Source organism: Syngnathus floridae, chromosome 17 (assembly GCF_059516105.1).
Source record: "Syngnathus floridae isolate MCC-2025c chromosome 17, RoL_Sflo_1.0, whole genome shotgun sequence".
Classification (NCBI taxonomy): Eukaryota; Metazoa; Chordata; class Actinopteri; order Syngnathiformes; family Syngnathidae; genus Syngnathus; species Syngnathus floridae.
The window spans coordinates 11226178-11253288 of NC_142429.1; the positions used below are offsets into that span (position 1 = coordinate 11226178).

Sequence of the window (27111 nt, forward strand, 5' to 3'; positions counted from 1 at the left end):
GTGGCTACAAGTGTCATAAAGCACGTGCCGTACGGCAGCTCCAAGTGTCGTAAAGGCGCCTGCAGCTCGTGCAAACGGCTAAAGTCGGCGTCTGTCAGTGCCTAAAGGAGTCTCGTCAAACATTTTGAGAGGGCACAACCTCAATTGCGAATCATGGCAGGAGCTGACGATTTTATGAAATATCGTTCCCCACTGGTTTCAAGATATGCAAGCAAGGAAATGGCTTACAACTTCAGTGATAGGAAGAAGTTCACAACGTGGAGAAAGCTGTGGATCTACTTGGCTAAGGCTGAAAAGGTTTCGCATTTTGTCGTTGTGCAATTTACCTTTGCTATAAATGCATCTGCTGTTTACTAAAGTATCGACCTTCACGAAGGGAGATCAAGTTCCTTGCTCTAAAAATAGCCCCACAACGCATGCTTGTATCTAACATCCTCCATACAGTGTCTCTTTTACTTTGGATATGTGCATGTCTGTATTCCTTTAAAAAAAACAGTATTTTCTTGGCCTATACTGCCATATAATTTAATTTATGTTTCACAATAAATCAATCTCACATGATGTTAAAATACATGTGACACACTCGCACGTGTTAACAGATTGCTATTCAAACCTTAAGTCCTAAGGATCGTCACACACATCTAGGTGTGATAAAATTTGTTTGCAAGGGGAGCAGCAGGCGGACCCCATTTCGACCCCTTACACTGAGTGCCAAGCAGGGAAGAAATGGGTACCAATTTTATAGTCACCGGTATGACCCGGCCGGGGGTTTGAACCCCCGACCTCCCAATCTCAGGGCGGGCACTCTCCTCTTAGGCCACTGAGCTGGTAGCAATAGTCAGTCAAATTTTCATAGTCTATTCTGCCTGTAATATAATAGTTGAGCCAACTGTTGTTGTTATTATTTCATTCTTGAGTGCAGGTTTGCCGCATTAAAAGTATTGTCAAAGCGATTGTAAGCAACTTTAAAAATAGCTTGTTCAATTGAATTGAACGTGATGTTAAGTGGTGGCAACCCCAGGCTCACATGCATCTCCTCACATGACTCTTCTACTTTCAGAGCTAGTTGCAGTCCATATTTGCACTTTCAGACATTCTTCTTGAGTCAACATAGCTTGGGCTGGCCTCTGTGTGTAAAAATGTGTCGGTAAAACAGGAGACTGCTCGACTAATGGGGCCTCAACGGAGCTCAACTTTGTTGACCTATTTGAGATTAATGTCGTTTGCGCGCTCTGTGGGGACCCGGAAACATACTGACCTTTAACAAGCCAGGCCTCGGAAGTAGTAAATTATTTTAAGGTCGGTGCTGAGTTGCCCAGTTACTAATCTATTATATCATCCTGTCACATGACTGCTGTAATTTAACAACAAAAAAAAAAAACAGCCCCAATCTAATCAGGATATTAAATCACGTTACAAAGGCATCACATGCCAAGACAGAGCTGATAATCAAATCAATAGCAGAGACCTTCTTGCCCCATTTTAACAACCCTGTAATTGGAACCACATTGCCTGCATGCACATAAAATTAAGATTAGCATTCAAAGACATTTCCTTGATCAGGGATCTGGAAATTAAAAGTAAAATTCATGTTCACATGCAGAACTCCATCCTGCTGATCTCATCTTCACTTCTAGCCCCTCCATTGCTCTCCTCAGGCTTTGGGTCTGCCCATCACGGACGAGCAGATTGTGGAGATGGAGAGCCATGCGGAGGACATCGACTTCGTCATGGCGGCCGAGGAGGAGCGTAAACTCAGGCATGATGTGATGGCTCACGTGCACACCTTTGCTCACTGCTGCCCTGCCGCGGCGCCCATCATCCACCTGGGAGCCACCTCATGCTACGTTGGAGACAACACCGTAATGAGCACAAAATTGCATGCGTATTTCGGGTATCTGGACTTAAGCGTAAACGTGAGCTCCAGCATGCAGCTGAGTTTTTTTTTTTTTTTTGCTCTTCCTCCTCAGGATCTAATTATGCTGCGCGATGGCTTCGACATTCTCTTACCCAAGGTGAGGCTCAGATGTTTTGCCGCAAGTGTGCACATCCAACCATCCATCCAATTAAATCAGCACAATTAGTCATTTGGAAATGATGGCTCTCAAATTCATGTGTGTTCTTTTTGTTTTGACAGTTGGCAAGAGTCATTGACAGACTGTCGAACTTTGCAGAGAAGTATTCGGACCTCCCCACGCTTGGCTTCACACACTACCAGTAAGTCCGTTTTTATTTTCTTTTTCACTGCATGTAGTTTTCTTGTCCAAATCTTTGGTGCCCACAGGCCAGCCCAGTTGACTACAGTAGGAAAGCGGGCGTGCCTGTGGCTGCAGGACTTGACCATGGACATGCGAAACCTGCAGCGAGCCCACGATGACCTGCGTTTCCGTGGGGTCAAAGGTACCACTGGCACACAGGCCAGTTTCCTGCAACTCTTTCAGGGAGACCACGACAAGGTAAAACAACTCTTTGTAAATTCCCAACACATTCGTATTAAAGACATCTGGTCATGTGAGTAATTCATCATCCATTAGGTGGAAGAGCTTGACAGGTTGGTGACAGAGATGGCTGGTTTCAAAAGGTAAATTGGGGATACATATTTGTGCTCCTAGAATGTCTGCCCTCTGGAGGCAAGAGAGTGAAGTGCACCCGAGTGTCTCAATATTTTGGTATATAGTTGTATGTGAATGGCAAAATACTTGCTACACACCTGCATGTGCACTTCCAACACACTGATAGTAATAATTATGACTATAGTAACATAACACAACACAGAAGAAGCAAGCATTTGTGGAGTTGACATGTTGAAGCAGTGAAACACTTTTTACTTGTACTACACAGCGCCTACCTAGTGACTGGACAGACATACAGCCGTAAAGTGGACATCGACTCTCTATCCAGCCTTGCTAGTTTAGGAGCTACTGTTCATAAGGTAATGTACACTCTTAGGGAAATGCCTCCCTCTAGTGGTGAAGATGCGCAATGTGAGATGTGCTATACTTTTCTGCAGATTTGTACTGACATCCGCCTACTAGCCAATCTGAAGGAGATTGAGGAGCCTTTTGAGAAAGAACAGATTGGTAGAGCCACTCACTAATGTTTCATGTATTTGGACAAAAAGTCAAGATTTATTAGCAACAGATTCCAATATCATCACCTCTCCACTATGACGGCGTTGTCCCTTCTCTCGCATCCCTGTGCAGGTTCTAGCGCCATGCCGTACAAGAGGAACCCCATGCGTGCTGAGCGTTGCTGTAGCCTTGCCCGCCATTTGCTGGCGCTGATGGCTGACCCACTGCAGACGGCCTCAGTGCAGTGGCTGGAGCGCACGCTGGACGATAGCGCCAACAGGTCAGCCATCTTGAATGACTGCGAATGGGAAACGTGTTACTGTCGCTGGCATAATAAACACGCTCCTAAATTCCTTCCATTTATGCAGCCGACTTTCTCTTTCTCCTATAGGAGGATCTCCCTGCCGGAGTCTTTCCTGACTGCTGACATCATCCTCAGCACTCTGCAGAACATCACGGAGGGCCTGGTGGTCTACCCCAAAGTCATCGAAAGACACATCCGCCACGAGCTACCCTTCATGGCCACCGAGAACATCATCATGGCCATGGTGAAGGCCGGAGGCAACCGACAGGTACGAGCTGAGACTCATCAGCGACGCCTCAAATCGTGTGTCGATCGTCATCGTAGTTATCGAGAAGAATTGTTCTTACCGCCGTCTCAGGACTGCCATGAGAAGATCCGCGTTCTGTCTCAAGAGGCGGCAGCTGTGGTCAAACAGGAGGGGGGGGATAATGACCTGCTGTCTCGAGTGCAGGCTGATCCTTACTTTGCTCCCATTTTGGGGCAACTTGATACCATACTGGACCCCAAGACCTTTATCGGGCGTGCCCCCCAACAGGTAAACCAGAACTTTGATGATGTGATACAGCATGTAAATAACTACTTTTATTTGCGTTGTACTCCTCCAGGTGTCCAGATTCCTGTCTGAAGAAGTGCGCCCTCTACTGGAACCTTACAAGTCCAAAATGGATGTCAAGATTGAACTTGAGCTCTAACACGTCAAGCACATTTGACATCATGCAAAAGTGGTAACTTGAAGAAAGATCATGGTTAATTTCTCTGTAATGGTTTTCAATTTCAACCTGCTGGATGACTTTTTAAAGTTAAAATGCCAATAAAGTAAAGTAATATGCCTCCTTGTCGTGTGTCAGAGTTGTGAAACAAAGCCCAAATATTATGATTCCTTTTTGCTTTTAAAAGAGTTGTTAATTTTATTTGCTTTTTACATATTTTATAGGTTAAGTCCTGAGTGGGAGTGAGAAAAAAACAAATTATTTTCTCCCAAATTAGTATTTGGACATTTCAACCAACTAAGACACTCGTGTGGGAACAAAGGTTGAAGGGAATGTGTTGTCATGGATACCATGTGCCTGTGAAGAGTGCCTCAGCTGCACTTCACCTGCAAATGTCATTATTGGATGTTCAAGTGTGACCTCACAGTTCCGAATGCCATCGGCCATGTCGCTCACTATTTATTTGTCTCCGAATTGTTCACATGTTGAAATTCTATGCGTGTCATTAGAGTTTTTCATTCCTAATAAAGTCATTTTGTTTCTCTCCCCATTAGGTTCCACTCTTGATCCGGTAAACCTAGGGAGGGGTGTCTGACAACATCAGGTTAGCATTTCCTATTTTCTTCTATATATATTTTTGACTTTGAATATACATAGAGTACATGACACAGTATGTTAAAAACTACTGAATGAAATGGATAGAGTAGTAATGCACGTGGTGCACATGGTGGCACTATTTAACTATTATTCGCAAGTGGTTTTCTCTTATTAACCCTTGAAATGTAATACATTTAAATTCATCATAATATATCTGCACTAGTATTAGAAGCAGTAACAAAAAAGTAACTGAGCCATTTTATACTCCAAACAAAGCCCTTTAATTCTTCTGTTATATTTTCTGGAATATGAAATAATGCCATGATTAGTGCATGGTCAAAGAATAGCAGGAAATGTCTGCCCTTGGTCTTCCTCCCTCTCCATCTGTCAGCTGGCTAGACAATAGATGAAGGGGAACAGCAGAGGAAAAATGTTTCCTTCTAACGTAATGAGAACGACTACCTACATGATCTACATCATACAAATACAGACCCGATTGGTAATTGATTTTCCCAGCGGTTTTCTTAAAATAATACAACAATAAGATACTCTAGATAAATTCTATACCGACCAGTAGGGGCGCTGTGGAGTACTTCCACTGAAGACCATAGTATTTAGTAGGGGAGAAAAGCGAGCTCCCACAGTTATAAGTTAATCAAGCTCTCTGTTTATATTAACACTGCAACCAAATGATATTTGTATACTTCTTTTATTGTTGCATTTTTTAAAATTCACTCGGGGCTTCCACAGCGGCCCAACTTAAAAAGAGAATACTTGGCCCCCAGTGTACGTCGTACGCTTTCCTGACAGCATTCTTTCACATACTCCGTGCTGTGTGATAACTCGAGGGGGGGGGCACAGCCTTGAATTCTCTGGGAATTTCTCAAGAGCCTTCTGTTGCCCGTATTCTGCCTACGAGCTTGTTCACCGCAGCGGATTGAACTTGATTCGTTTCATATTATTCAAAAGCAACCAGATTTGTTTCAAGATGTTTCCATCTTGGTGAGAGGCTGTTAAAATGACAAAATGTTCTTAAATTACATAGGAATTCAGAGGGAGGCCGCTGTTGCTCAACCCCCCCCCCCCCCCCCCCCCAACCCTGCTGTTTTCATTATTAAGAATAAAAGGCCTCCGATAAAGTAAAGAAAACTCATAAAATCCTCTTGGAGGCCCTTGATGTATGTAAATGTCAGCAAAAGGTCTGGCTCCTTCATTGTAATGGTGGAGAACATGTTTTATGTGACGCCCGCCTTGTTGCTTTTGACTTGAATTCAGAAAGGAGCTCCTTCTATGCTCCTCTAATCTCTCCTCGCACCTGCTCGGGCTCAGAAACATAAGCAACGTTCCTATCAAGCCACGGAGGACTTGCTTCCATGTCCACTTTTGCAGACCAATCCGTTACGCTGCTACCTGTCATGTCTTATCATCACACAGCCAAATCCTGCACATTCCACCTGGAAAGTCCACTTTATCTGCAAGAAAGCTGCCTCTGCCAAATTTTGGAGGCTTAGAGAGGATGACGAGGTCAGAGTTTGGGAGCAATGGCGGAGGAGGGGGGGGGGGGGGGGGTAGGTCACTTACAGAATAGAGACTGGATTGTCCACAAGTGAAGGCATTAGTTTGGAAAGACAGATAGAGAGGCCTATAGAAGCAGCTGACATATGAAGCAAGACCTGGCAGGCCGGCCAGCCGGGGTGATGATGGACTGAGCGAGAGCAGGATGAAGAGTGGGCACCGGCAGCCGTGATGTCATCCGACGACGGCGGTGGCGGCGGCCTTGAGAAAGATGCCCTTTTGCTGAAAAATGCCAAGCGCACCACATTCCAGCTCGCCACACAAAGGCCCACCCTCGTCTGGAGCGCTCAGGCTCAATCAGACAAGGGATAATTATATAATTAGGCGCAGACAGGGACCCTCAGATATTATGTTATGTTATCAGACAATGAAACGAGTTAGGCCTTTTTGAGGCAGGCGCACACGTGTGGGGCTCCCTCTGTGGCTTACAGATGACTAACGGCTATAAATTGACCTTTTAGCCTTTGCTGATAAAAGCTTGTATTGTTGTAGCGTGTGTGTGCATGAGAAGGTGGGGGCTTTTGGTACTCTGATGACCAGGCAGTAAGAAATAAATGGGCTCTCTCGCAAAGGCTCCTTTATGTAACGTAAGAAAATGGAGGACTCGGGGCAGGCCCCTGCAGAACACCTGGAAAGGAAATGCCGTACTGAAAATGGATGGATTGATATTGTGATGACGTCGTCGAGTCTCTTATGAAGTCGTGCTGATTATTTTCACCATTTTATGGGCATATACACTAGCATGCAAAAGTTTTGGGTCACTTAGAAATGTCATTATTTGTCAAATAAAATCTCTATTTTTCAATGAGGATTTATTATTAAAATCATTTTAAATAAATTAAAGTGTAAGATTTAATTTTTAAAATTATTTAGAAAAATCTCTATTTTTCAATGAGCATAACATAAACTAATCAGCAATACTTTCCATACCTGCGTCTGCTTTTGAAAGCAATATCTCCATAGGCGCATAAAGGCCCATTTCAAGCAACCGTCCCTCCACTGGTCCATTGTGTTTGCTAATTGTGTTTGAAGGCTAATGGATAATTAGAAAAAAAAAAGCCTTGTGCAATTATCTGAGTTTTCATGGAAAACACTACATTGTCTGGGTGACCCCAAACTTTTGAACAATTGTGTAGGTAGGATGACCAAACAGTCTGAGCAGGCAGGATTGAAGTTCCCACACGAGAATGGAGAGCCAGTGACCCTCCCGAATTGGCCAGCACCCAACTTGCATCGTGCCCTCGGCTTTGGGTGTGTGTCCATCGCAGAATAGACCATTGTTGATCACGTAAAAAAGGAGAGCCAGGGGTAGAGGAGGTGGTGAGAGACTGGAGCTGAGCCCCTGGACAATAAAGTCTGCTTTGGCCTCTCACTACAAAGTCATCATCTCTCCAGCAATTTTAATTTGTTTATTCTTCTTGTTGCAGCCTGCAGGCCATCTCTCATCCAAATACAAAACAAAGAGTCTAGTTGCAGATTAGCCGCAAATCTCCGGCTACCAAATTATATTTGGATATCAGACGTGCTTTGAGATGGTGAGAAATATCTGCCCAAATAAGAATCGCTGCCACTACCAATGATTCCCGTTTATAATCATGCTGTTTTTAGAGACTGGTGACATGTTCTCAAGTGGTGCTGCCCCTCCTCTCGACCCCCCTAGAGGTTTGGATTGCTTGGAGCCTTTTCAGAAAGAGAAAATAGTTGGCCCAGCTGAGCTTTACTAGCGTGGAACATAATTGAAAACAAACTAAAGCTGCTTTTTGAAGTCATGCCATCTTTTTAAATGGGTGCCAAATGCTATTGGGGATATTATCTTTCTCTGGAAATGTTCAGAAAGCAAATGAATGCTGCCAAAGATTTGATAAGATACCTCTGCTTCACGGACTTTGTTTGGAAAGTTGCGTCCTACTTGCTCAGACGGTGATGTCATCATTTCAGTCAAAATGGAACGATTCCTCTCTACCTGATCTCCACAGGCCACTTGACGTCAAAGAAGTCCCCTTCTCTCCCCCCTTGTCCTCTCCAAGCTGTCCTGCATATTTCATTGGTATTTCCGCATGTCTCCCACAGATGCAAAATAAAGGCCATCGGAGTAACGGTTCTAATGTGGAACAATAATAACTGGGGGGAACTGTACGAGAGGCTGGAGAGGCTTGTTGACCTTTCCGAGCTAAACTGGTCCCGGCTTGTGTCTGTGCACTGCTGAGCCCATTGTCTTCTCAGACCTTATCATTGTGTTGCAGTTTCCTCTCCCCGCTGGGTGTGCGTGTTGCGAGGGCTTGAAGTGTCCTGTCCTCCTGCTCGACGTTATGAAGATGAATTGAAACCCAATTGCGAGATACGAAGCTTCACCTTTCGGACAGGTGCGATTCTCGGTTTATCCGTTCTGACGGGAAATTCTTTATTTCTTTTTATAGGCCTATCGGCTCCGGTCTCCTATAACCGGCGTAGGCGAAACACGTCCTGTGATGTCACCGTCAGCTTTTGTTCTTCCCAGACAATACGCCCACACCGCTGGGATTCCCCTGCCCCGGCAACAGGGGGAGCTCTTGTGTTCCGATGGTATGCGCACCGTGACTCATCGCCTCCTTTTCTCCCACGCATCACACACACACACGTTGAAAGTGTCTTCCTGTCTACCCAAGCGTTATAGCGGCGACACACAGATACAATGCATCAGTAAAGTATAGGAACAATGAGGACATGAGCTTCATGTAGGATGTCGGGGTGGACCGTTGTCCCGGGCAACCGATATGGCAACACGGCTCGTCTGACCTTGGCTCCTTATTGAATCAATGGCCGTATTGATGCTCATGGAGAGAGTGAGACAACACAGGGAAATGAGAAGGCCAGAGAACAACTGTGTGTGTGTGTTGTAATGCTGAGTGTGCAAGCTGTATTTACACACAGTTTGGAGGATGCTTTATTTTGTTCACTAAGGCAGGTACTTGATGCTGACATCCTGACAGTGGGTGAGGAGGATAAACGTTGCTTTCCGTACGACAACTTGGATCCGCTGCTGATCTGCCGATGTAGGAACGGATAAGGGAATGGCCACAACAAACTACCTTTGGTCATCAAAGCTATCCTACTATTGTTCCTCCGTGCACAGGAAGAAAGCTTTGTTGTGTTATTGTTGGATGAGGGAGAATGACTTAGTGTGTGTATTTGTGAAATATGCATAATGTGTTATGTAGATTGTAGTATGCGTGGTGGTGACAGGAAGCCTCGGATTTCAGTACCTGAGTCAGAGCGGAAGAGAAGCTTGCCGTGCAGGAAAACACCTGGGAGCTGAGCGAGAACAAACAAACCCAGAGGAGGGAAGAGGAAGAAGAAGCAGGCAGGATAGGGAGGGAGGGAGGGAGAGAGGGGAGAGAAGTAAGGGAGAGCAGCTGCTGTTCAAGCCTTCGCCAGAGTCCAGGAAAAAGGCCGAGGAAGAGAAAGTTCCGGTTTATACGTCAGTGCGAGCATCATTGCGAGTGATTTGACTGGATTTGAATCACATCTGCTGCGTCTTGGTTGCGAGCCATCACTAATGGATATTCATTGCTACGAATATTGTCATTTATTTATGGACCTTTTATCGGTTTTTACATCAGCCCTTCAGGCAATGGATATTTGAATGCTAAAATGTGATTATTCGTCACAATTGATTTGGTTTAGAGCAACAATGATGCTATTGTTGGCGAGAAGTAACACCCAAAAACATTTTTGCAAGACAACTCTGTCAACTATTTGACGGCGACCCCTCCCAAGGAAAGTCGCTCTGGCTCTGGCTCTGTTGTCCAGACGTCATATCCTTGACACGGTTCCCCACTCAGCTGCCATGCGGCCTTCCCACTCTGTCTGAGCGCACGGCATTGTTTTCGGACACAATTTTCATTGTATGCGCTGTAGGAGGGGGAAATCTGTGCCACAGTAGACGCCAAGCAGGCTCGCACTCGGCGACCTTCATCAGAAGTGGCATCTTTATTGCCTGCACCCCCACCCCCCACCCATTCTCACTCACCCCAATTGTGCCCTCTGGGAGGTAAAAGTTGGATTTCCCCATTTCCACCCCCGCCATCTCTTTCACAAGCAACACCTTTCTCTTACCTTCTGCTCTTGTTTCTTCTCCTCCCACCACTAAATCATTTAATTGTGTAAATAGTTCAAGCGAATTTACCCTACTATACATACAAAAAAATTATTTTTTTTCTTAAAGAATATATCTCTTCTTTCTCTCTCCTTTGTATAATGCCGCTAGAGTAGCTTCTCGCTCTTGCGTTTAATAAGCAGATCCAACTATTTAAGGTATTTTGGGATACCAGTTTGTTTCTGTGTCACAGCAGAAGTGTTTGGACAAGTCTGATCACTTTGATTACGTGCTCTTCAACTTGGAATACATCGACTGAAACTTGAGATGTTGAAAGTTTATTTGTGACTTTGCATTTCCAGGTTAAAGGTGAGTATTTATACACAAGCGTGTTTGTGCAGAGCTCGGGGAAATGCAGGTGTGTACGTTGCCTCTGCTTAGAAAAGCCTTCCAAGAAGTCTGCAAGGAGGACTTTGACATCTTGTAATTTATGACACGAGGAGGCGTTTCAACTTCAAGCTCACAGCTGCACAGCCCAGCGCCAAAGAAAAAGCTCAAGGCAATCCCCTTAATTACTTCTGAAGTAGCATTTTATGCTCATCATCATCTTAAATCTCATTTGAACACACCCGACAATGTCTTTGGGGACACAAAATGAGAAAAGGTGATACATGTCCTGCTGTCAGGATCACCAGGGTGAAATGGACGCAGAGAGAGCACATAAAATACATCATATGAAAAAAATCAACCCTGATCTTAAGCTCCCAAGAGGGCAAGGAAAAACTCAAAAGAACCCTACTAAAAGAAAGAAATAGTCGTTTTATTTTATTTCATCGTATTTATTTATTATGAATGTATTATTTATTCATATAAAGGGCGGTCCGTGAAAATATTTCTGACACGTAACCGGTCCGTGGTGCAGAAAAGGTTGGGGACCTTGCTTGTGAGCTGCTCCATAAAAGCATAGATATTCCATGTGATATGAGCAAGGATTCCATAGTGTAGTGGTTAGTGCTCTGGACTCTTACCCCAGCGACCTGGGTTCAAATCCCAGTGAGACCTAACATGTTTTATCATAGAAAATTTGAAACAGTTGCTCGTGTGCTGCCTCATATAACCATACACCTCCCTAAGCTTAGTTGGAGCTAGGGTAAGGGTTAGAGCTAGGGTTAGGGTTAGAGCTAGGGCTAGGGCTAGGGTTAGGGTTGAGCTAGAGTTAGAGCTAGGGTTAGGATTGAGCTAGGGTTAGGGTTGAGCTAGGGTTAGGGTTAGAGCTAGGGTCAGGGTTAGAGCTACGTTTTGGGTTAGGGTTGAGCTAGGGTTAGGGCTAGAGGTAGGGTTAGGGTTAGAGATAGAATTAAGGTTAGGGTTAGGGTTGAGCTAGGGTTAGAGCTAGGGTCAGGGTTAGAGCTACGTTCTGGGTTAGAGCTAGGGTGTAGCTAGGGTTAGAGCTAGGGTCAGGGTTAGAGCTACGGTTAGGGTTAGGGTTGTGCTAGGGTTAGAGCTAGGGCTAGGGTTAGGGTTAGGGTTGAGCTAGGGTTAGAGCTAGGGTCAGGGTTAGAGCTACGTTCTGGGTTAGAGCTAGGGTTAGGGTTAGGGTTGAGCTAGGGTTAGAGCTAGGGTCAGGGTTAGAGCTACGTTCTGGGTTAGAGCTAGGGTTAGGGTTAGGGTTGTGGTAGGGTTAGAGCTAGGGTCAGGGTTAGAGCTACGTCTTGGGTTAGAGCTAGGGTTAGGGTTAGGGTTGAGCTAGGGTTAGGGCTAGGGCTAGGGTTAGGGTTAGAGCTAGAATTAAGGTTAAAGCTAGGGTTAGGGTTAGGGTTGAGCTAGGGTTAGAGCTAGGGTCAGGGTTAGAGCTACGTTTTGGGTTAGAGCTAGGGTTAGGGTTAGGGTTGAGCTAGGGTTAGGGCTAGAGCTAGGGTTAGGGTTAGAGCTAGAATTGAGGATAAAGCTAGGGTTAGGGTTGAGCTAGGGTTAGAGCTAAGGTTAGCGCTAGGGTCAGGGTTAGAGCTACGTTTTGGGTTAGACCTAGGGTTAGGGCTAGAGCTAGGGTCAGGGTGAGAGCTAGAGTTAGGGTTGAGCTAGGGTTAGAGCTAGGGTCAGGGTTAGAGCTACGTTTTGGGTTAGAGCTAGGGTTAGGGTTGAGCTAGGGTTAGAGCTAGGGTTAGCGCTAGGGTCAGGGTTAGAGCTACGTTCTGGGTTAGAGCTAGGGTTAGGGTTAGGGTTGAGCTAGGGTTAGAGCTAGGGTCAGGGTTAGAGCTACGTTCTGGGTTAGAGCTAGGGTTAGGGTTAGGGTTGTGCTAGGGTTAGAGCTAGGGTCAGGGTTAGAGCTACGTGCTGGGTTAGAGCTAGGGTTAGGGTTAGGGTTGTGCTAGGGTTAGAGCTAGAGCTAGGGTTAGGGTTAAGCTAGGGTTAGGGCTAGGGTCAGGGTTAGAGCTACGTTCTGGGTTAGAGCTAGGGTTAGGGTTAGGGTTAGGGTTGTGCTAGGGTTAGAGCTAGGGTCAGGGTTAGAGCTACGTTCTGGGTTAGAGCTAGGGTTAGGGTTAGGGTTAGGGTTGTGCTAGGGTTAGAGCTAGGGTCAGGGTTAGAGCTACGTTCTGGGTTAGAGCTAGGGTTAGGGTTAGGGTTGTGCTAGGGTTAGAGCTAGAGCTAGGGTTAGGGTTAGGTTTGAGCTAGGGTTAGAGCTAGGGTCAGGGTTAGAGCTACGTTCTGGGTTAGAGCTAGGGTTAGGGTTAGGGTTGTGCTAGGGTTAGAGCTAGGGTCAGGGTTAGAGCTACGTTCTGGGTTAGAGCTAGGGTTAGGGTTGTGCTAGGGTTAGAGCTAGAGCTAGGGTTAGGGTTAAGCTAGGGTTAGAGCTAGGGTCAGGGTTAGAGCTACGTTCTGGGTTAGAGCTAGGGTTAGGGTTAGGGTTGAGCTAGGGTTAGAGCTAGGGTCAGGGTTAGAGCTACGTTCTGGGTTAGAGCTAGGGTTAGGGTTAGGGTTGTGCTAGGGTTAGAGCTAGGGTCAGGGTTAGAGCTACGTTCTGGGTTAGAGCTAGGGTTAGGGTTAGGGTTAGGGTTGTGCTAGGGTTAGAGCTAGGGTCAGGGTTAGAGCTACGTTCTGGGTTAGAGCTAGGGTTAGGGTTAGGGTTGTGCTAGGGTTAGAGCTAGAGCTAGGGTTAGGGTTAGGGTTGAGCTAGGGTTAGAGCTAGGGTCAGGGTTAGAGCTACGTTCTGGGTTAGAGCTAGGGTTAGGGTTAGGGTTGTGCTAGGGTTAGAGCTAGGGTCAGGGTTAGAGCTACGTGCTGGGTTAGAGCTAGGGTTAGGGTTAGGGTTGTGCTAGGGTTAGAGCTAGAGCTAGGGTTAGGGTTAAGCTAGGGTTAGAGCTAGGGTCAGGGTTAGAGCTACGTTCTGGGTTAGAGCTAGGGTTAGGGTTAGGGTTGTGCTAGGGTTAGAGCTAGGGTCAGTGTTAGAGCTACGTTCTGGGTTAGAGCTAGGGTTAGGGTTAGGGTTGTGCTAGGGTTAGAGCTAGAGCTAGGGTTAGGGTTAGGGTTGAGCTAGGGTTAGAGCTAGGGTCAGGGTTAGAGCTACGTACTGGGTTAGAGCTAGGGTTAGGGTTAGGGTTAGGGTTGTGCTAGGGTTAGAGCTAGGGTCAGGGTTAGAGCTACGTTCTGGGTTAGAGCTAGGGTTAGGGTTAGGGTTGTGCTAGGGTTAGAGCTAGAGCTAGGGTTAGGGTTAGGTTTGAGCTAGGGTTAGAGCTAGGGTCAGGGTTAGAGCTACGTTCTGGGTTAGAGCTAGGGTTAGGGTTAGGGTTGTGCTAGGGTTAGAGCTAGGGTCAGGGTTAGAGCTACGTTCTGGGTTAGAGCTAGGGTTAGGGTTGTGCTAGGGTTAGAGCTAGAGCTAGGGTTAGGGTTAAGCTAGGGTTAGAGCTAGGGTCAGGGTTAGAGCTACGTTCTGGGTTAGAGCTAGGGTTAGGGTTAGGGTTAGGGTTGTGCTAGGGTTAGAGCTAGGGTCAGGGTTAGAGCTACGTTCTGGGTTAGAGCTAGGGTTAGGGTTAGGGTTGTGCTAGGGTTAGAGCTAGGGTCAGGGTTAGAGCTACGTTCTGGGTTAGAGCTAGGGTTAGGGTTAGGGTTGTGCTAGGGTTAGAGCTAGGGTCAGGGTTAGAGCTACGTTCTGGGTTAGAGCTAGGGTTAGGGTTAGGGTTGTGCTAGGGTTAGAGCTAGGGTCAGGGTTAGAGCTACGTGCTGGGTTAGAGCTAGGGTTAGGGTTAGGGTTGTGCTAGGGTTAGAGCTAGGGTTAGGGTTAGGGTTGTGCTAGGGTTAGAGCTAGAGCTAGGGTTAGGGTTAGGGTTGAGCTAGGGTTAGAGCTAGGGTCAGGGTTAGAGCTACGTACTGGGTTAGAGCTAGGGTTAGGGTTAGGGTTAGGGTTGTTCTAGGGTTAGAGCTAGGGTCAGGGTTAGAGCTACGTTCTGGGTTAGAGCTAGGGTTAGGGTTAGGGTTAGGGTTGTGCTAGGGTTAGAGCTAGAGCTAGGGTTAGGGTTGAGCTAGGGTTAGAGCTAGGGTCAGGGTTAGAGCTACGTTCTGGGTTAGAGCTAGGGTTAGGGTTAGGGTTAGGGTTGTGCTAGGGTTAGAGCTAGGGTCAGGGTTAGAGCTACGTTCTGGGTTAGAGCTAGGGTTAGGGTTAGGGTTGTGCTAGGGTTAGAGCTAGAGCTAGGGTTAGGGTTAAGCTAGGGTTAGAGCTAGGGTCAGGGTTAGAGCTACGTTCTGGGTTAGAGCTAGGGTTAGGGTTAGGGTTGTGCTAGGGTTAGAGCTAGGGTCAGGGTTAGAGCTACGTTCTGGGTTAGAGCTAGGGTTAGGGTTAGGGTTGTGCTAGGGTTAGAGCTAGAGCTAGGGTTAGGGTTAGGGTTGAGCTAGGGTTAGAGCTAGGGTCAGGGTTAGAGCTACGTACTGGGTTAGAGCTAGGGTTAGGGTTAGGGTTAGGGTTGTGCTAGGGTTAGAGCTAGGGTCAGGGTTAGAGCTACGTTCTGGGTTAGAGCTAGGGTTAGGGTTAGGGTTGTGCTAGGGTTAGAGCTACGTTCTGCTCTAGCTCTAACCCTAGCACAACCCTAACCCTAACCCTAGCTCTAACCCAGAACGTAGCTCTAACCCTGACCCTAGCTCTAACCCTAGCACAACCCTAACCCTAACCCTAACCCTAGCTCTAACCCAGAACGTAGCTCTAACCCTGACCCTAGCTCTAACCCTAGCACAACCCTAACCCTAACCCTAACCCTAGCTCTAACCCAGAACGTAGCTCTAACCCTGACCCTAGCTCTAACCCTAGCTTAACCCTAACCCTAGCTCTAGCTCTAACCCTAGCACAACCCTAACCCTAACCCTAGCTCTAACCCAGAACGTAGCTCTAACCCTGACCCTAGCTCTAACCCTAGAACAACCCTAACCCTAACCCTAACCCTAGCTCTAACCCAGAACGTAGCTCTAACCCTGACCCTAGCTCTAACCCTAGCTCAACCCTAACCCTAACCCTAGCTCTAGCTCTAACCCTAGCACAACCCTAACCCTAACCCTAGCTCTAACCCAGAACGTAGCTCTAACCCTGACCCTAGCTCTAACCCTAGCACAACCCTAACCCTAACCCTAACCCTAGCTCTAACCCAGTACGTAGCTCTAACTCTGACCCTAGCTCTAACCCTAGCTCAACCCTAACCCTAACCCTAGCTCTAGCTCTAACCCTAGCACAACCCTAACCCTAACCCTAGCTCTAACCCAGAACGTAGCTCTAACCCTGACCCTAGCTCTAACCCTAGCACAACCCTAACCCTAACCCTAGCTCTAACCCAGAACGTAGCTCTAACCCTGACCCTAGCCCTAACCCTAGCTTAACCCTAACCCTAGCTCTAGCTCTAACCCTAGCACAACCCTAACCCTAACCCTAGCTCTAACCCAGCACGTAGCTCTAACCCTGACCCTAGCTCTAACCCTAGCACAACCCTAACCCTAACCCTAACCCTAACCCTAGCTCTAACCCAGAACGTAGCTCTAACCCTGACCCTAGCTCTAACCCTAGCTCAACCCTAACCCTAACCCTAGCTCTAGCTCTAACCCTAGCACAACCCTAACCCTAACCCTAGCTCTAACCCAGGACGTAGCTCTAACCCTGACCCTAGCTCTAACCCTAGCACAACCCTAACCCTAACCCTAGCTCTAACCCAGAACGTAGCTCTAACCCTGACCCTAGCTCTAACCCTAGCACAACCCTAACCCTAACCCTAACCCTAGCTCTAACCCAGAACGTAGCTCTAACCCTGACCCTAGCTCTAACCCTAGCTCAACCCTAACCCTAGCTCTAGCTCTAACCCTAGCACAACCCTAACCCTAACCCTAGCTCTAACCCAGAACGTAGCTCTAACCCTGACCCTAGCTCTAACTCTAGCACAACCCTAACCCTAACCCTAACCCTAGCTCTAACCCAGAACGTAGCTCTAACCCTGACCCTAGCTCTAACCCTAGCACAACCCTAACCCTAACCCTAACCCTAGCTCTAACCCAGAACGTAGCTCTAACCCTGACCCTAGCTCTAACCCGAGCTCAACCCTAACCCTAACCCTAGCTCTAGCTCTAACCCTAGCACAACCCTAACCCTAACCCTAGCTCTAACCCAGAACGTAGCTCTAACCCTGACCCTAGCTCTAACCCTAGCACAACCCTAACCCTAACCCTAGCTCTAACCCAGAACGTAGCTCTAACCCTGACCCTAGCTCTAACCCTAGCTCAACCCTAACCCTAACCCTAGCTCTAGCTCTAACCCTAGCACAACCCTAACCCTAACCCTAGCTCTAACCCAGAACGTAGCTCTAACCCTGACCCTAGCTCTAACCCTAGCACAACCCTAACCCTAACCCTAACCCTAGCTCTAACCCAGAACGTAGCTCTAACCCTGACCCTAGCTCTAACCCTAGCTAAACCCTAACCCTAACCCTAGCTCTAACCCAGAACGTAGCTCTAACCCTGACCCTAGCTCTAACCCTAGCTCAACCCTAACCCTAACCCTAGCTTTAACCTTAATTCTAGCCCTAACCCTAGCCCTAGCTCTAACCCTAGCACAACCCTAACCCTAACCCTAGCTCTAACCCAGAACGTAGCTCTAACCCTGACCCTAGCTCTAACCCTAGCTCAACCCTAACCCTAACCCTAGCTTTAACCTTAATTCTAGCTCTAACCCTAACCCTACCTCTAGCCCTAACCCTAGCTCAACCCTAACACTAACCCTAGCTCTAACCCAAAACGTAGCTCTAACCCTGACCCTAGCTCTAACCCTAGCTCAACCCAAAACCTAGCTCTAACCCAAAACGTAGCTCTAACCCTGACCCTAGCTCTAACCCTAGCTCAACCCTAACCCTAACCCTAGCTTTAACCTTAACTCTAGCTCTCATCCTAACCCTAGTCCTAGCCCTAAACCTAGCTCTAACCCTAGCTCAACCCTAACCCTAGCTCTAACCCTAACCCTAGCTCTAACTAAGCATAGGGAGGTGTATGGTTATATGGGGCAGCACACGAGCAACTGTGTTGATAAAAGATTTTAGGTCCCAATGGGATTTGAACCCGGGTTGCTGGGGTGAGAGTACAGAGCACTAACCACTACACTAAGGAACCCTCGCTTACGTACAATGGACTATATATGGATCAGCTCACATGCAAATAGTTATATAGGCGTGTTTCAAATTTTTTATGATAAAAGAGGCAAGGTCTCACTGGGATTTGAACCCAGGTCGCTGGGGTGAGCATCCAGAACACTAACCACTACACTATGGAACCCTTGCTCATATTGCATGGAATATCTATGCTTTTATGGAGCAGCTCACAAGCAAATGGTTATACTGGTTATACAGGGCAGCACACGAGTAACTGTGTTTCAAATCATTCTATGATAAAATATTTGAGGTCTCACTGGGATTTGAACCCAGGTCGCTGGGGTGAGAGTCCAGAGCACTAACCACTACACTATGGAACACTCGTTTAGGATGCATGGAATATATATGGTTTCATGGAGCAGGTCACAAGCAAATATTTATAATGGTTATATGGGGCAGCACATGAGTAACTGTGTTGCAAATATTTCTATGATAAAATATTTTAGTTCCCATTTTGGAATTTATATGAATAAATAATACATTTATACAAATAAATAATAATAGATATATAAATAAATATATAAATACAATGAAATAAAATGATCCGACTAACCCTAACTTGTCTTGACCTGAACAGACGGATGTAATTGGGAGAGAATATTTTTCAAAATAAATTCTTACACATTTTTGCTAGCTTTGCGGGCTCGACCGGGGAAACTTGTCACGTGACCAGTACAAGCGTCACAAGTGACCCACGGAACGGTACTGGTCCATGGACCTCTGACGTATAGTATCCCGTTGATCCCCCAGCAGCAAATACAAATAAAGTGCAGGAATAAATAGAGCAGCTATAGAAAAGAAGACTTCAACATCCAATGTATTTGATGATCCAAAATAACTAGCTCAGCCACACTGGCTCCATGAAGCAATCAAAGCCAAATGCTAAATTTAGTTGACTTAGTTTGTTTCTGTGTCATTGGTGTGCAACCACCTTTCCGACAATTTACAGCCGCTCGCTCGCTCGCTCGCTCTTCTGATACTAAACTGAGATCAGACATTCTATTCAAGCACATTTTCATGCCTGCCGGCGTGTCCAGCTTAATCCAACAACTCCAGTATTCTATTGCAATTTCTCAAATCATTAAATCTCTCTCTCCCTCCCTCCATCCATCCATCCACATTTTCCATTGCATGGACGGAATGAGTCACGAAATGTACGTGCATCCTGAATTTTGAGAGGAATTCCAGATGATGGGGCATCAGGAAGCAAGCTTGTAAACAGGAATATCGGGGAGGAGACCGAAACATGTCGAATGTTTATAAATACACCTGCACCTCTATTTGACTCTCCAAGCTTTGTGCTCTTCTGGCTTTTATTTTCCAGCATGCAGATGGTGTCCATTTTTGCCATGATGTTCCCAAAGCCCGGTCTTAGCCGCAAACAATGCCAGAGTGTGCAAAATAGATTTACAGTATATATTTGAATCAAGCAGCTCACGGCAGTGAAAACATTTCTCCTTATTTGACCTTTCTTAACAAGTCGGGGCACACAAGTGAGAACAAACATCGAGACATGTGCACACTTGAATGACTTTGTAAATTCCTCCCCTATTCAGCGCTATCATTTATTAGCACCATTTGATGCCGAATACATTAGGAGCTATTGACTTTGAAAGCGGCAATGGATGCTTACAAAAGAGCATTTTTCATTTGTGCTTCTGAGTCAAAAGGCCTCGTCAAAGCCAAGATTAAAAAAATACAAGTATGTAGGTGAATGTGGCCTTTGGGTCCGTGCTCCTGAGAAGGTCTTGAAGGCCTTCAAGCCGTGCTACTGATTTTCCATGCTTAGCGCCACTCAACATTCCTTTCTTCCTTTTTTTTTTTTTTTACATGAGCCTTTCCTATTGTAATTCTTCTATTGACATCTCTTTGAACACCTCAACGTTGCATTCTCTCCGTCTTTCGTTCCTTTTGTGAATGTCGCTCTTGAGAAAGCATTCCAGCGATTCCTCACTGTCAGTCTCTCACGCTCTTTTTTGGATTCATCTGCGAGTTGATGTTGATAAATCCTTCTCTGTCGCATGGCCCGCTCATTTTTACTTCAGTGGAATTTGAATACAGATAAAAAGTCTCATACCTACGAACCCACACACACTGGCAAGCCTTTGTACAGTAGAACTACAGTAGATTCCTGTTTTTCTTCTCTAACATCTGAAAGTCCACTATGTCAAATTACCCACTGAATCCTCTCTGCCATCAACGGAAAAACGCACCAAATCAAATGGCATCATTGTTCAATTGAAGATTGGTTCACGGTGCTGTGACCTTTTCCGGATCTTCTGAAAAGCTCTTAAATATTTGGGCCAGTGCTGTCATTTGTCACTCCCTTGCTAAGCATAGAGGCTCCCTCTGTCCATGGGTAAAATGATTGTCAGCTGGGGACAGTGTGTGTGTTAGCCAATATGCAAGGGAAGGGGGGGGATCTTCGTGTGCACTTCCATTCATCCTTTGTCCGAACACACGCATGTACAGTCCATAGTGTACATGGAACAGTGCATGAACAAACCACTCTGTTAGAAATACAAAAAAAAAATGGAAGTCAAATTGTGTCCATTAACCAACCTTTTTTCATTCACGGCACAACTTTTCATTGGAAAAAATCTCGAGGCACACCACCAACAGAAATCTGTTAAGGGTTACACCAGCTTCTATATTAAAATCAGTTATATTACAACAAAAGACGTAAAGTTCTATTCCTATATATGTTTGGAGAGTCGAGTAATTGAATACAAATAAATACTAAATATTCTTTAAATTGTATTTCTTTTGTAATGGAAAGTGACAGTTTTTGAAAAAAGGTTTTAAAAAGTGTAAGGAATAAACTATTGAAAGTGATTGTGTTCAAAATCCAAAAGAATCAATATGGCTTTGTTTACTGTTTTAGACTGGCTCTATAAAATAAAGGCACTCACTCGACCAGAGCCTGCTCGGAAACAAAAGGAGATTTGGTCATATTGATAGGGTATCCTCCATCCAAACATGTTGGGTGTTCAAAGTTTCAACGGATAGTCCGAAGCCACCCTTTCCACAGTAGTCACCATGACAGGCGACCACCTGGTGGCGTCAGTGTGCCGAGCGCCGTTGGACGATCAGGAGAAGAAGATTTGAATCGACGGATGTGACGTCAGGTCTTTAGGTCAATTGAAGGCAGGTGTGCTTGCTCAAGGGGAGTTATCATATGCAGGTGCCACCGAGCGCGTGGCGGCGGCGCCGGCGGACGGTTTCTCGGGTAAGCGAGCATGCTAGCAAATGTTTGTCGTCTCCTGCCGTTTTTCACGACGGACGCCGTGTTTGTTGCACGATTGGCATGCTTTGTTGCCTTTTCTAACAAGCCTTTTTTTTTTTTTTGTCGTACTCGTGACTCGGCCACGTCACGTCCACCTGGAGGTTAATTGTAAGCCGCAGGCCATTTAGCCCGTGAGCAAATGTTTGCAGTTTCTCACGATGCCATTTATTATTTCTTGCAGGATTTTCGCTGTCTAGGTAGTGCTTGAGGTTTCGGCACGGCACGCCACAATCCACTTTGCGTCGCGTCGTTGCGCGTTTTGGTGGTATTTTAAATGTCTTTCGCGGTTGTTTTTTTTTTAATGCTGGCCAGCATTTTGTCATTCGTCTGTCTGTAGAAGGTTCGTAAATGACGCCGCCGATGTTTAACTGACTATAGGAAATGTTAGTTTGACTCTAGTCAACTAAACCATTTTTTATGGTATTATATCATCCGTGTGCCATTTCCGTGTCATGCAAACTGCTGGTGAATGCAACCTATATGTTACGTCATGTCCAAATCGGACCAAATCCATTCAAAGATGGCGCCCGCCCGCCCGCTCGTTCCGTTACGCAACAAACATTTGCGCGGGTTATTTTCTCCCGTTTTGGACGCCACGCCGCCAACCTGGATCATCTGTCCAATGTGAGGTGAGTTGTAGGTGATGAAATTAAAATATGAATTATAATCTTTAATAATTCTTGTCATGATTATATATTTTTTCCAATGTAAAACTCTACTTAGAATGTATCAAATTAAAATATTAACTATAATTTTGCTAAATTATTGTAACTTACTACAATATAATATTTTTTTTCAAATGTAAAACGCCAAGTATGTATAATTGTTGGTAAAAAAAAATCATGCCATTGGCACTTTTTGTTGCAATAATTTGCTTGTCTTTTGTAGCACGAAAAAAGGCCGCCCAGCCAGCATCCTTCTATACAAAGCAAGCTGGAGGCTCTTGAAGGAGCCCTTTCAGTGATGTTGAGGACACTGAGGAAGAGTAGTCCTAAATCAGGTGAAAACCTGTTTTTGTCAAGTTTCAGCTTCCCAACACACAATGGTTGTCGAGTTTTAGCTTCCCAGCACACAATTAATGTCTGTCTGTCTGTCTGTTTTTGTAGGCTGCAAGAGGAGCCAAATGGGATAAGTGTAATTCCACATGAAAAGGCGCAATGGCCTGTCCATAGGCGCAATGGCCTGTCCAAAGGCGCAATGGCCTGTCCAAAGGAGCAATGGCCTATCCAAAGGAGCAATAGCCTATCCAAAGGCGCAATGGCCATATCCAAAGGAGCAATGGCCTATTCAAAGGAGCAATGGCCTATCCAAAGGAGCAATGGCCTATCCAAAGGAGCAATGGCCTATCCAAAGGAGCAATGGCCTATCCAAAGGAGCAATGGCCTATCCAAAAGAGCAATGGCCTATCCAAAAGAGCAATGGCCTATCCAAAAGAGCAATGCCATATCAAGTCAAGAATCAAGCAGCACGCTGCTAAAGTCAACATGTGTAGATCATGTGCCCAGGAGGGGGCAGTGTGGTTGCCTTTGGTTATGGGTGCACGACGGAAAGGTTGCAGGTGTGGACAGTGTTTGGGGCTCTGACGGTTGGTCTTGCTTAAGAGGTTGTGGCTTATCTGGATCCAGCGGTGTCTTGTGCTTGGTTGCCATTGATGGCTCACTTGGGGGCGGACGTGGTGACTTGGATGGAGACAAAACTGAACTTTGACGCGGAGCCCAATGTCCAAGCTTGCCATATGGCTTGTACCATTTTGTGTCTTTTTCTAACCTGCCACTGTCGTGCTCGCTGCGTTCTTTGTTCTCCCCCATCGGTGTAGGGCGGCGTTGGAGCGAGCCGTTCCTGAATGTCCAATTTTGCAATTTGACTTGAACCATTTTGTCTTTTTCTAACCTGCCACTGTCGCACTTCATCTAACCCTAACCTACCACCGCTGTGGTACTTGCGTTCTTTGTTCTCCCCTAGGTGTAGGACAGCATTGGAGCGAGACGGTAGCATTTAGTCTTTTTCTAACCTACCGCTGTCGTGCTTGCTCTAAGCTGCGTGTCCTTTGTTCTCTAGGTGAGGGGGCGGTGTTTGGGCGAGCCGGTCCACGAGGAAGACGTAGTGATGTGAGCAGCGCCCAACTCATTGCATGTTCTGCCATTTGCAGGCCGGACGCAAAAGGGGGGGTGCGACGCACGGCCCCATCCGACCGGGCGACGCTCACCAATAGTAGCTAGGCACTGTGATCAAGTAAGCAAGTGACCGACAACTTGGGGTGCTCTTTGAGTTTCTAACATTTGTTTCTGTTTCTGCAGATGGCGACCGGGATGTGACACGATCTGATCAGAGGTGACCGGACCGCTGTGGCATCGCTCTGAAGTCGCCGAGTTCTGAGGGAGACCCGCTTCCCTGGAGAGGCGTCGACCTGCGCAGCTTCAACGTGTGAAATGGATTTTTTTTTTCTTTTTAAATTACACCAGCGGTGTCCCAATGTCTGCTTGAGGGCTGCATACTGAAACAAATTCAGAATTCTTTGACGCAAATTCATTCAATCAATCACGAAATGTTGCCATTGATATTTAGTGCTACAAAGCAGTGTCGTGTTCAGTCGTGTGGTGTGTTGATCAAGTTGCCCCGAGGCTGCCATTTGGACACCAATGGTGACGTGTGTAGGGCTGCACGTGTATTGGAAAACTGCCATATGGTGGTCTAGGTTATTGACATGCACTTTAAGACAGCAAAGATTTTTTTTTTTTCATGTCTCAAATGAAACATGCTTTCTTGCCTAACTATTTGTAATGAGTTAAGACGATAAGTCAAAGTCAAAAGTCAAAAGTCAAAGTCAAGTCAAAGTCAGCTTTATTGTCAATTTCTCCACATGCCAAAGACACACAAAGAAACCGATTGATTGATGTAAGTTAAAGTTAACTCCTCTAACTGATCTCATTGCAATCAAATAGTTAACCTCCATCCAAGAATTTTGCACAACTTGCCTCAATGCAGTGGTCTGGCCCAATACTGCCATATCATTGGTTTTCCAAAATGTTGTGCAGCCCTCATTGAGTGCCAAACGCGCAGCGACCGCGCAGCGACTGCAAGCGCAAGCGACCGCGCAGCGACTGCAAGCGACCGCGCAGCGACGGCAAGCGCAAGCGACCGCGCAAGCGACCGCGCAAGCGACCGCGCAAGCGACCGCGCAAGCGACCGCGCAAGCGACCGCGCAAGCGACGGCAAGCGCAAGCGACCGCGCAAGCGACGGCAAGCGCAAGCGACCGCGCAAGCGACGGCAAGCGCAAGCGACCGCGCAAGCGACGGCAAGCGCAAGCGACCGCGCAAGCGACCGCGCAAGCGACGGCAAGCGCAAGCGACCGCGCAAGCGACGGCAAGCGCAAGCGACCGCGCAAGCGACGGCGCAGCGAGACTGTTGTGCTTGTCTTGCAAGGGGGAAGAGACGATGTATGAAACGAAGAGCCGGTGGACGGAGGCCACCAGACCTGCGATTGATGATCGGGGTGCAAAGGAAGGAATCGCCCAAAGAAAGCAGTCGCCAAGTGTTGAAGAGGAGCCTGATGCATGACTGGCCCAGGCTGGCCAGCGGTGGTGACATGGCAATCCAATATGCAACGCACTTGTTAGTTCTAATTTGATTTCCTTATTTGTCTGCCGTTCAGGGTTGCCGGGGCGGCGGATGGGACCATTGAGGCCTGCACCGAGAGGGACTGGGCTGCACCCGCAAGACCAGGGAGGGGGCAGGTAATGAGTACGTTGACAGAAGTGAGCCGCATGCAACTGAGTGCCATTTGTCTTTTTGTACTTGTGCGAGGCGGAAGACGAGTCCAACACCGGCCGGAGCAGACCCGGACCTTGGCCCGTGACGAGCGGCTCACACGAGACTGATGGGTGCCGATGCAGCCAGCGTTTCGGGGGGAGTATGACTAGAAGCCAACCATCACCCGACCTTCGCACGTGATGGACGGGTGCGGATGCGGCGAGGGCAGAGCGCCCAGCCAGCATTTAAGGAGAGTATGACTGTTTTTCCTTTTGTGCTTTCTTTCTTTCCCTCCCTCCCTCCTTCCACTTTTTCACTGGGTGTGCACACTGGCCGTCTGCATGAGGCCTCTCTCTTTCTCAGCGCTGCGTCATTTTGCAATATTGATGTTTTATTGTTATTGTGTTTTTTAAATACATGAAGTGAACTCTTTGTACTGTAATTGTGTGTGCGTGTACCTCTGAACCTGAATTAAATTGTGAACGGAATTCAAGTGGTCCATTTTAAACATTGGCATGGGCAGTCTATCGTGCATACAAACTGGCATCATTTGAGACGTTCTCAATGACAAGACATTTGTAAAGTTAGTCTCAAACCAAATTGTCTTGTTAAATATGCAGTGTCAGGCTTTTATTTTTTTAACTACACAAAGAAAAGCTGCATGCATTCTAAATTGTTGACAAAAGCCAAGTATCAATAAGTCATCTTTGGCAACCTTGCTTTAAAATGGCCACCGAACTCAGAATCTTGCAGAATGTTGGTACATTTTTCTGTATGAGTAAAAGCTGGTATTCTAATCTAGTCAGAGCCATTATTTGGTATGTTTCGAATCGTCATGCATCATGTGGGCGTTCTTGTGAATATAATCAACTGTTTTCTTCCTGTTGGTGGTCTTGTAAATAAAGTCAACTTTGGTGTCAGTCATCATTCGCGATGAGCCTCAATTGAAGCTGCATCTCTTGAATGTGAAACTTCTTGCATGTTTTGTTGCAGGGCTTGGCGTCCCTATTGGCTGTCTGACTACAAAAAAGGCCGTCTGTCCAGTCCAGGTTGTTGCTGAGGTCAATTGAATGTATAAACATAGCGTGTAACGTTTAGGACCTTGGCTTTCAATTCAAAGCACAGTTGCTTAACTACACGGCCAGCCTCGGTACATGTACTGGGTGGTACCACCCAGTTCAGAGTAAAGTAAAGGCCAGAGTGGTCGTCTTAATACCAGCATCCTCATGAAATTGACCATATCAGACAGGCTAGATGAATTCCAAGTGCTACCATCGGGTGGCAACATATTTACCTCAAGCTGTTTGGTGCTGGGTCAATGTGACGCGTCTTTCGTTGTTTTTGCCCAAAGCAACCTAATACACAATATTTGCCTCAACCTGTCTGACGCTCCATTGAACTGTATGCCATAATTTTTAACTTGAAACAACTACATTACAAATGATAGGCGCCCTAATTAGACAGCTGTGTCAACGTGACCCGTCTTTTGCGGTTTGTTTTGCCCAAAACAACCTAACATACGCATAGGTACTGCCGCTATCTCGTCGATGTGCATGTCTCTAAAATGTACAAAGCAAATTCATTTGCATAATAAACTTCCAAACCAAGCAATGCTTCTTTCTAGGTCTCCTCATGTCCTCAGCACTGCAAACCTTTGTGCCGGTACACCATATGAAGTAAATGATGGAATGTTTTTTTTTTTTACACCTCTAATGTGTATCAAGCATACCAGATGGTGTTTTAGAACAGCCTAGAATATTAAGTTACAAAAAGTTAAAAAAAGTTTAAAAAAACTTACTAAAGTTAAAGAAAAGTCATTGATTATATATCTGCTCCAAGGAGGGACTATTGACAAGCGTTACCTCCTTCATAGTCTGCGCATTGTGTGCTTCGTAGCGCGGTGTAGACAGGGGGCGCAGGCGGCAGGGGGCGCAGGCGGCGCAGGCAGCAGGGGTGGGGAATCGAACCCTGGATCTTAGGTGTTCGAGCGCAGCGACGGAGCCACTCGCCAAGCGTGGCGAGCTCGGCAGTGATCCCGCTTTCACTTCGAGTCATTCTTATACGTTCAGTATTGCGCT

The 27111-nt window shown here is 46.4% G+C and overlaps 1 protein-coding gene across 3 annotated transcripts; it reads left to right on the forward strand.

Annotated features, from left to right (window-relative positions):
- The first annotated feature begins 20 nt into the window (after positions 1 to 20).
- On the forward strand, positions 21 to 25982 carry adsl (adenylosuccinate lyase). Of its 3 annotated transcripts, XR_015853300.1 has the most exons (17): positions 21 to 297; positions 1659 to 1862; positions 1971 to 2015; positions 2138 to 2217; positions 2285 to 2456; positions 2535 to 2581; positions 2842 to 2932; positions 3011 to 3080; positions 3204 to 3351; positions 3463 to 3643; positions 3734 to 3910; positions 3981 to 4100; positions 4640 to 4689; positions 8675 to 8819; positions 23432 to 23514; positions 23580 to 25017; positions 25088 to 25982. XR_015853300.1 is itself a non-coding variant. In XM_088357185.1 (12 exons), the coding sequence occupies exons 1-12, from the start codon at positions 154 to 156 to the stop codon at positions 4065 to 4067; spliced, it is 1446 nt and encodes a 481-aa protein (XP_088213311.1). In that variant the 5' UTR covers positions 21 to 153; the 3' UTR covers positions 4068 to 4205. The 3 variants fall into 3 exon arrangements, 1 of the variants encoding a protein (XP_088213311.1); XR_015853301.1 differs by lacking the exon at positions 8675 to 8819; XM_088357185.1 differs by lacking the exons at positions 4640 to 4689; positions 8675 to 8819; positions 23432 to 23514; positions 23580 to 25017; positions 25088 to 25982 and having other exon boundaries at positions 3981 to 4205.
- Positions 25983 to 27111: the final 1129 nt, after the last annotated feature.

Excerpts from the sequence above, each read along its gene's own strand:
- adsl (XM_088357185.1), top strand. The coding sequence starts at position 154 with ATGGCAGGAGCTGACGATTTTATGAAATATCGTTCCCCACTGGTTTCA. Across the intron at positions 298-1,658 it reads ACTTGGCTAAGGCTGAAAAG|GCTTTGGGTCTGCCCATCAC; the intron begins GTTTCGCATTTT and ends TGCTCTCCTCAG. Across the intron at positions 3,352-3,462 it reads CTGGACGATAGCGCCAACAG|GAGGATCTCCCTGCCGGAGT; the intron begins GTCAGCCATCTT and ends TTTCTCCTATAG.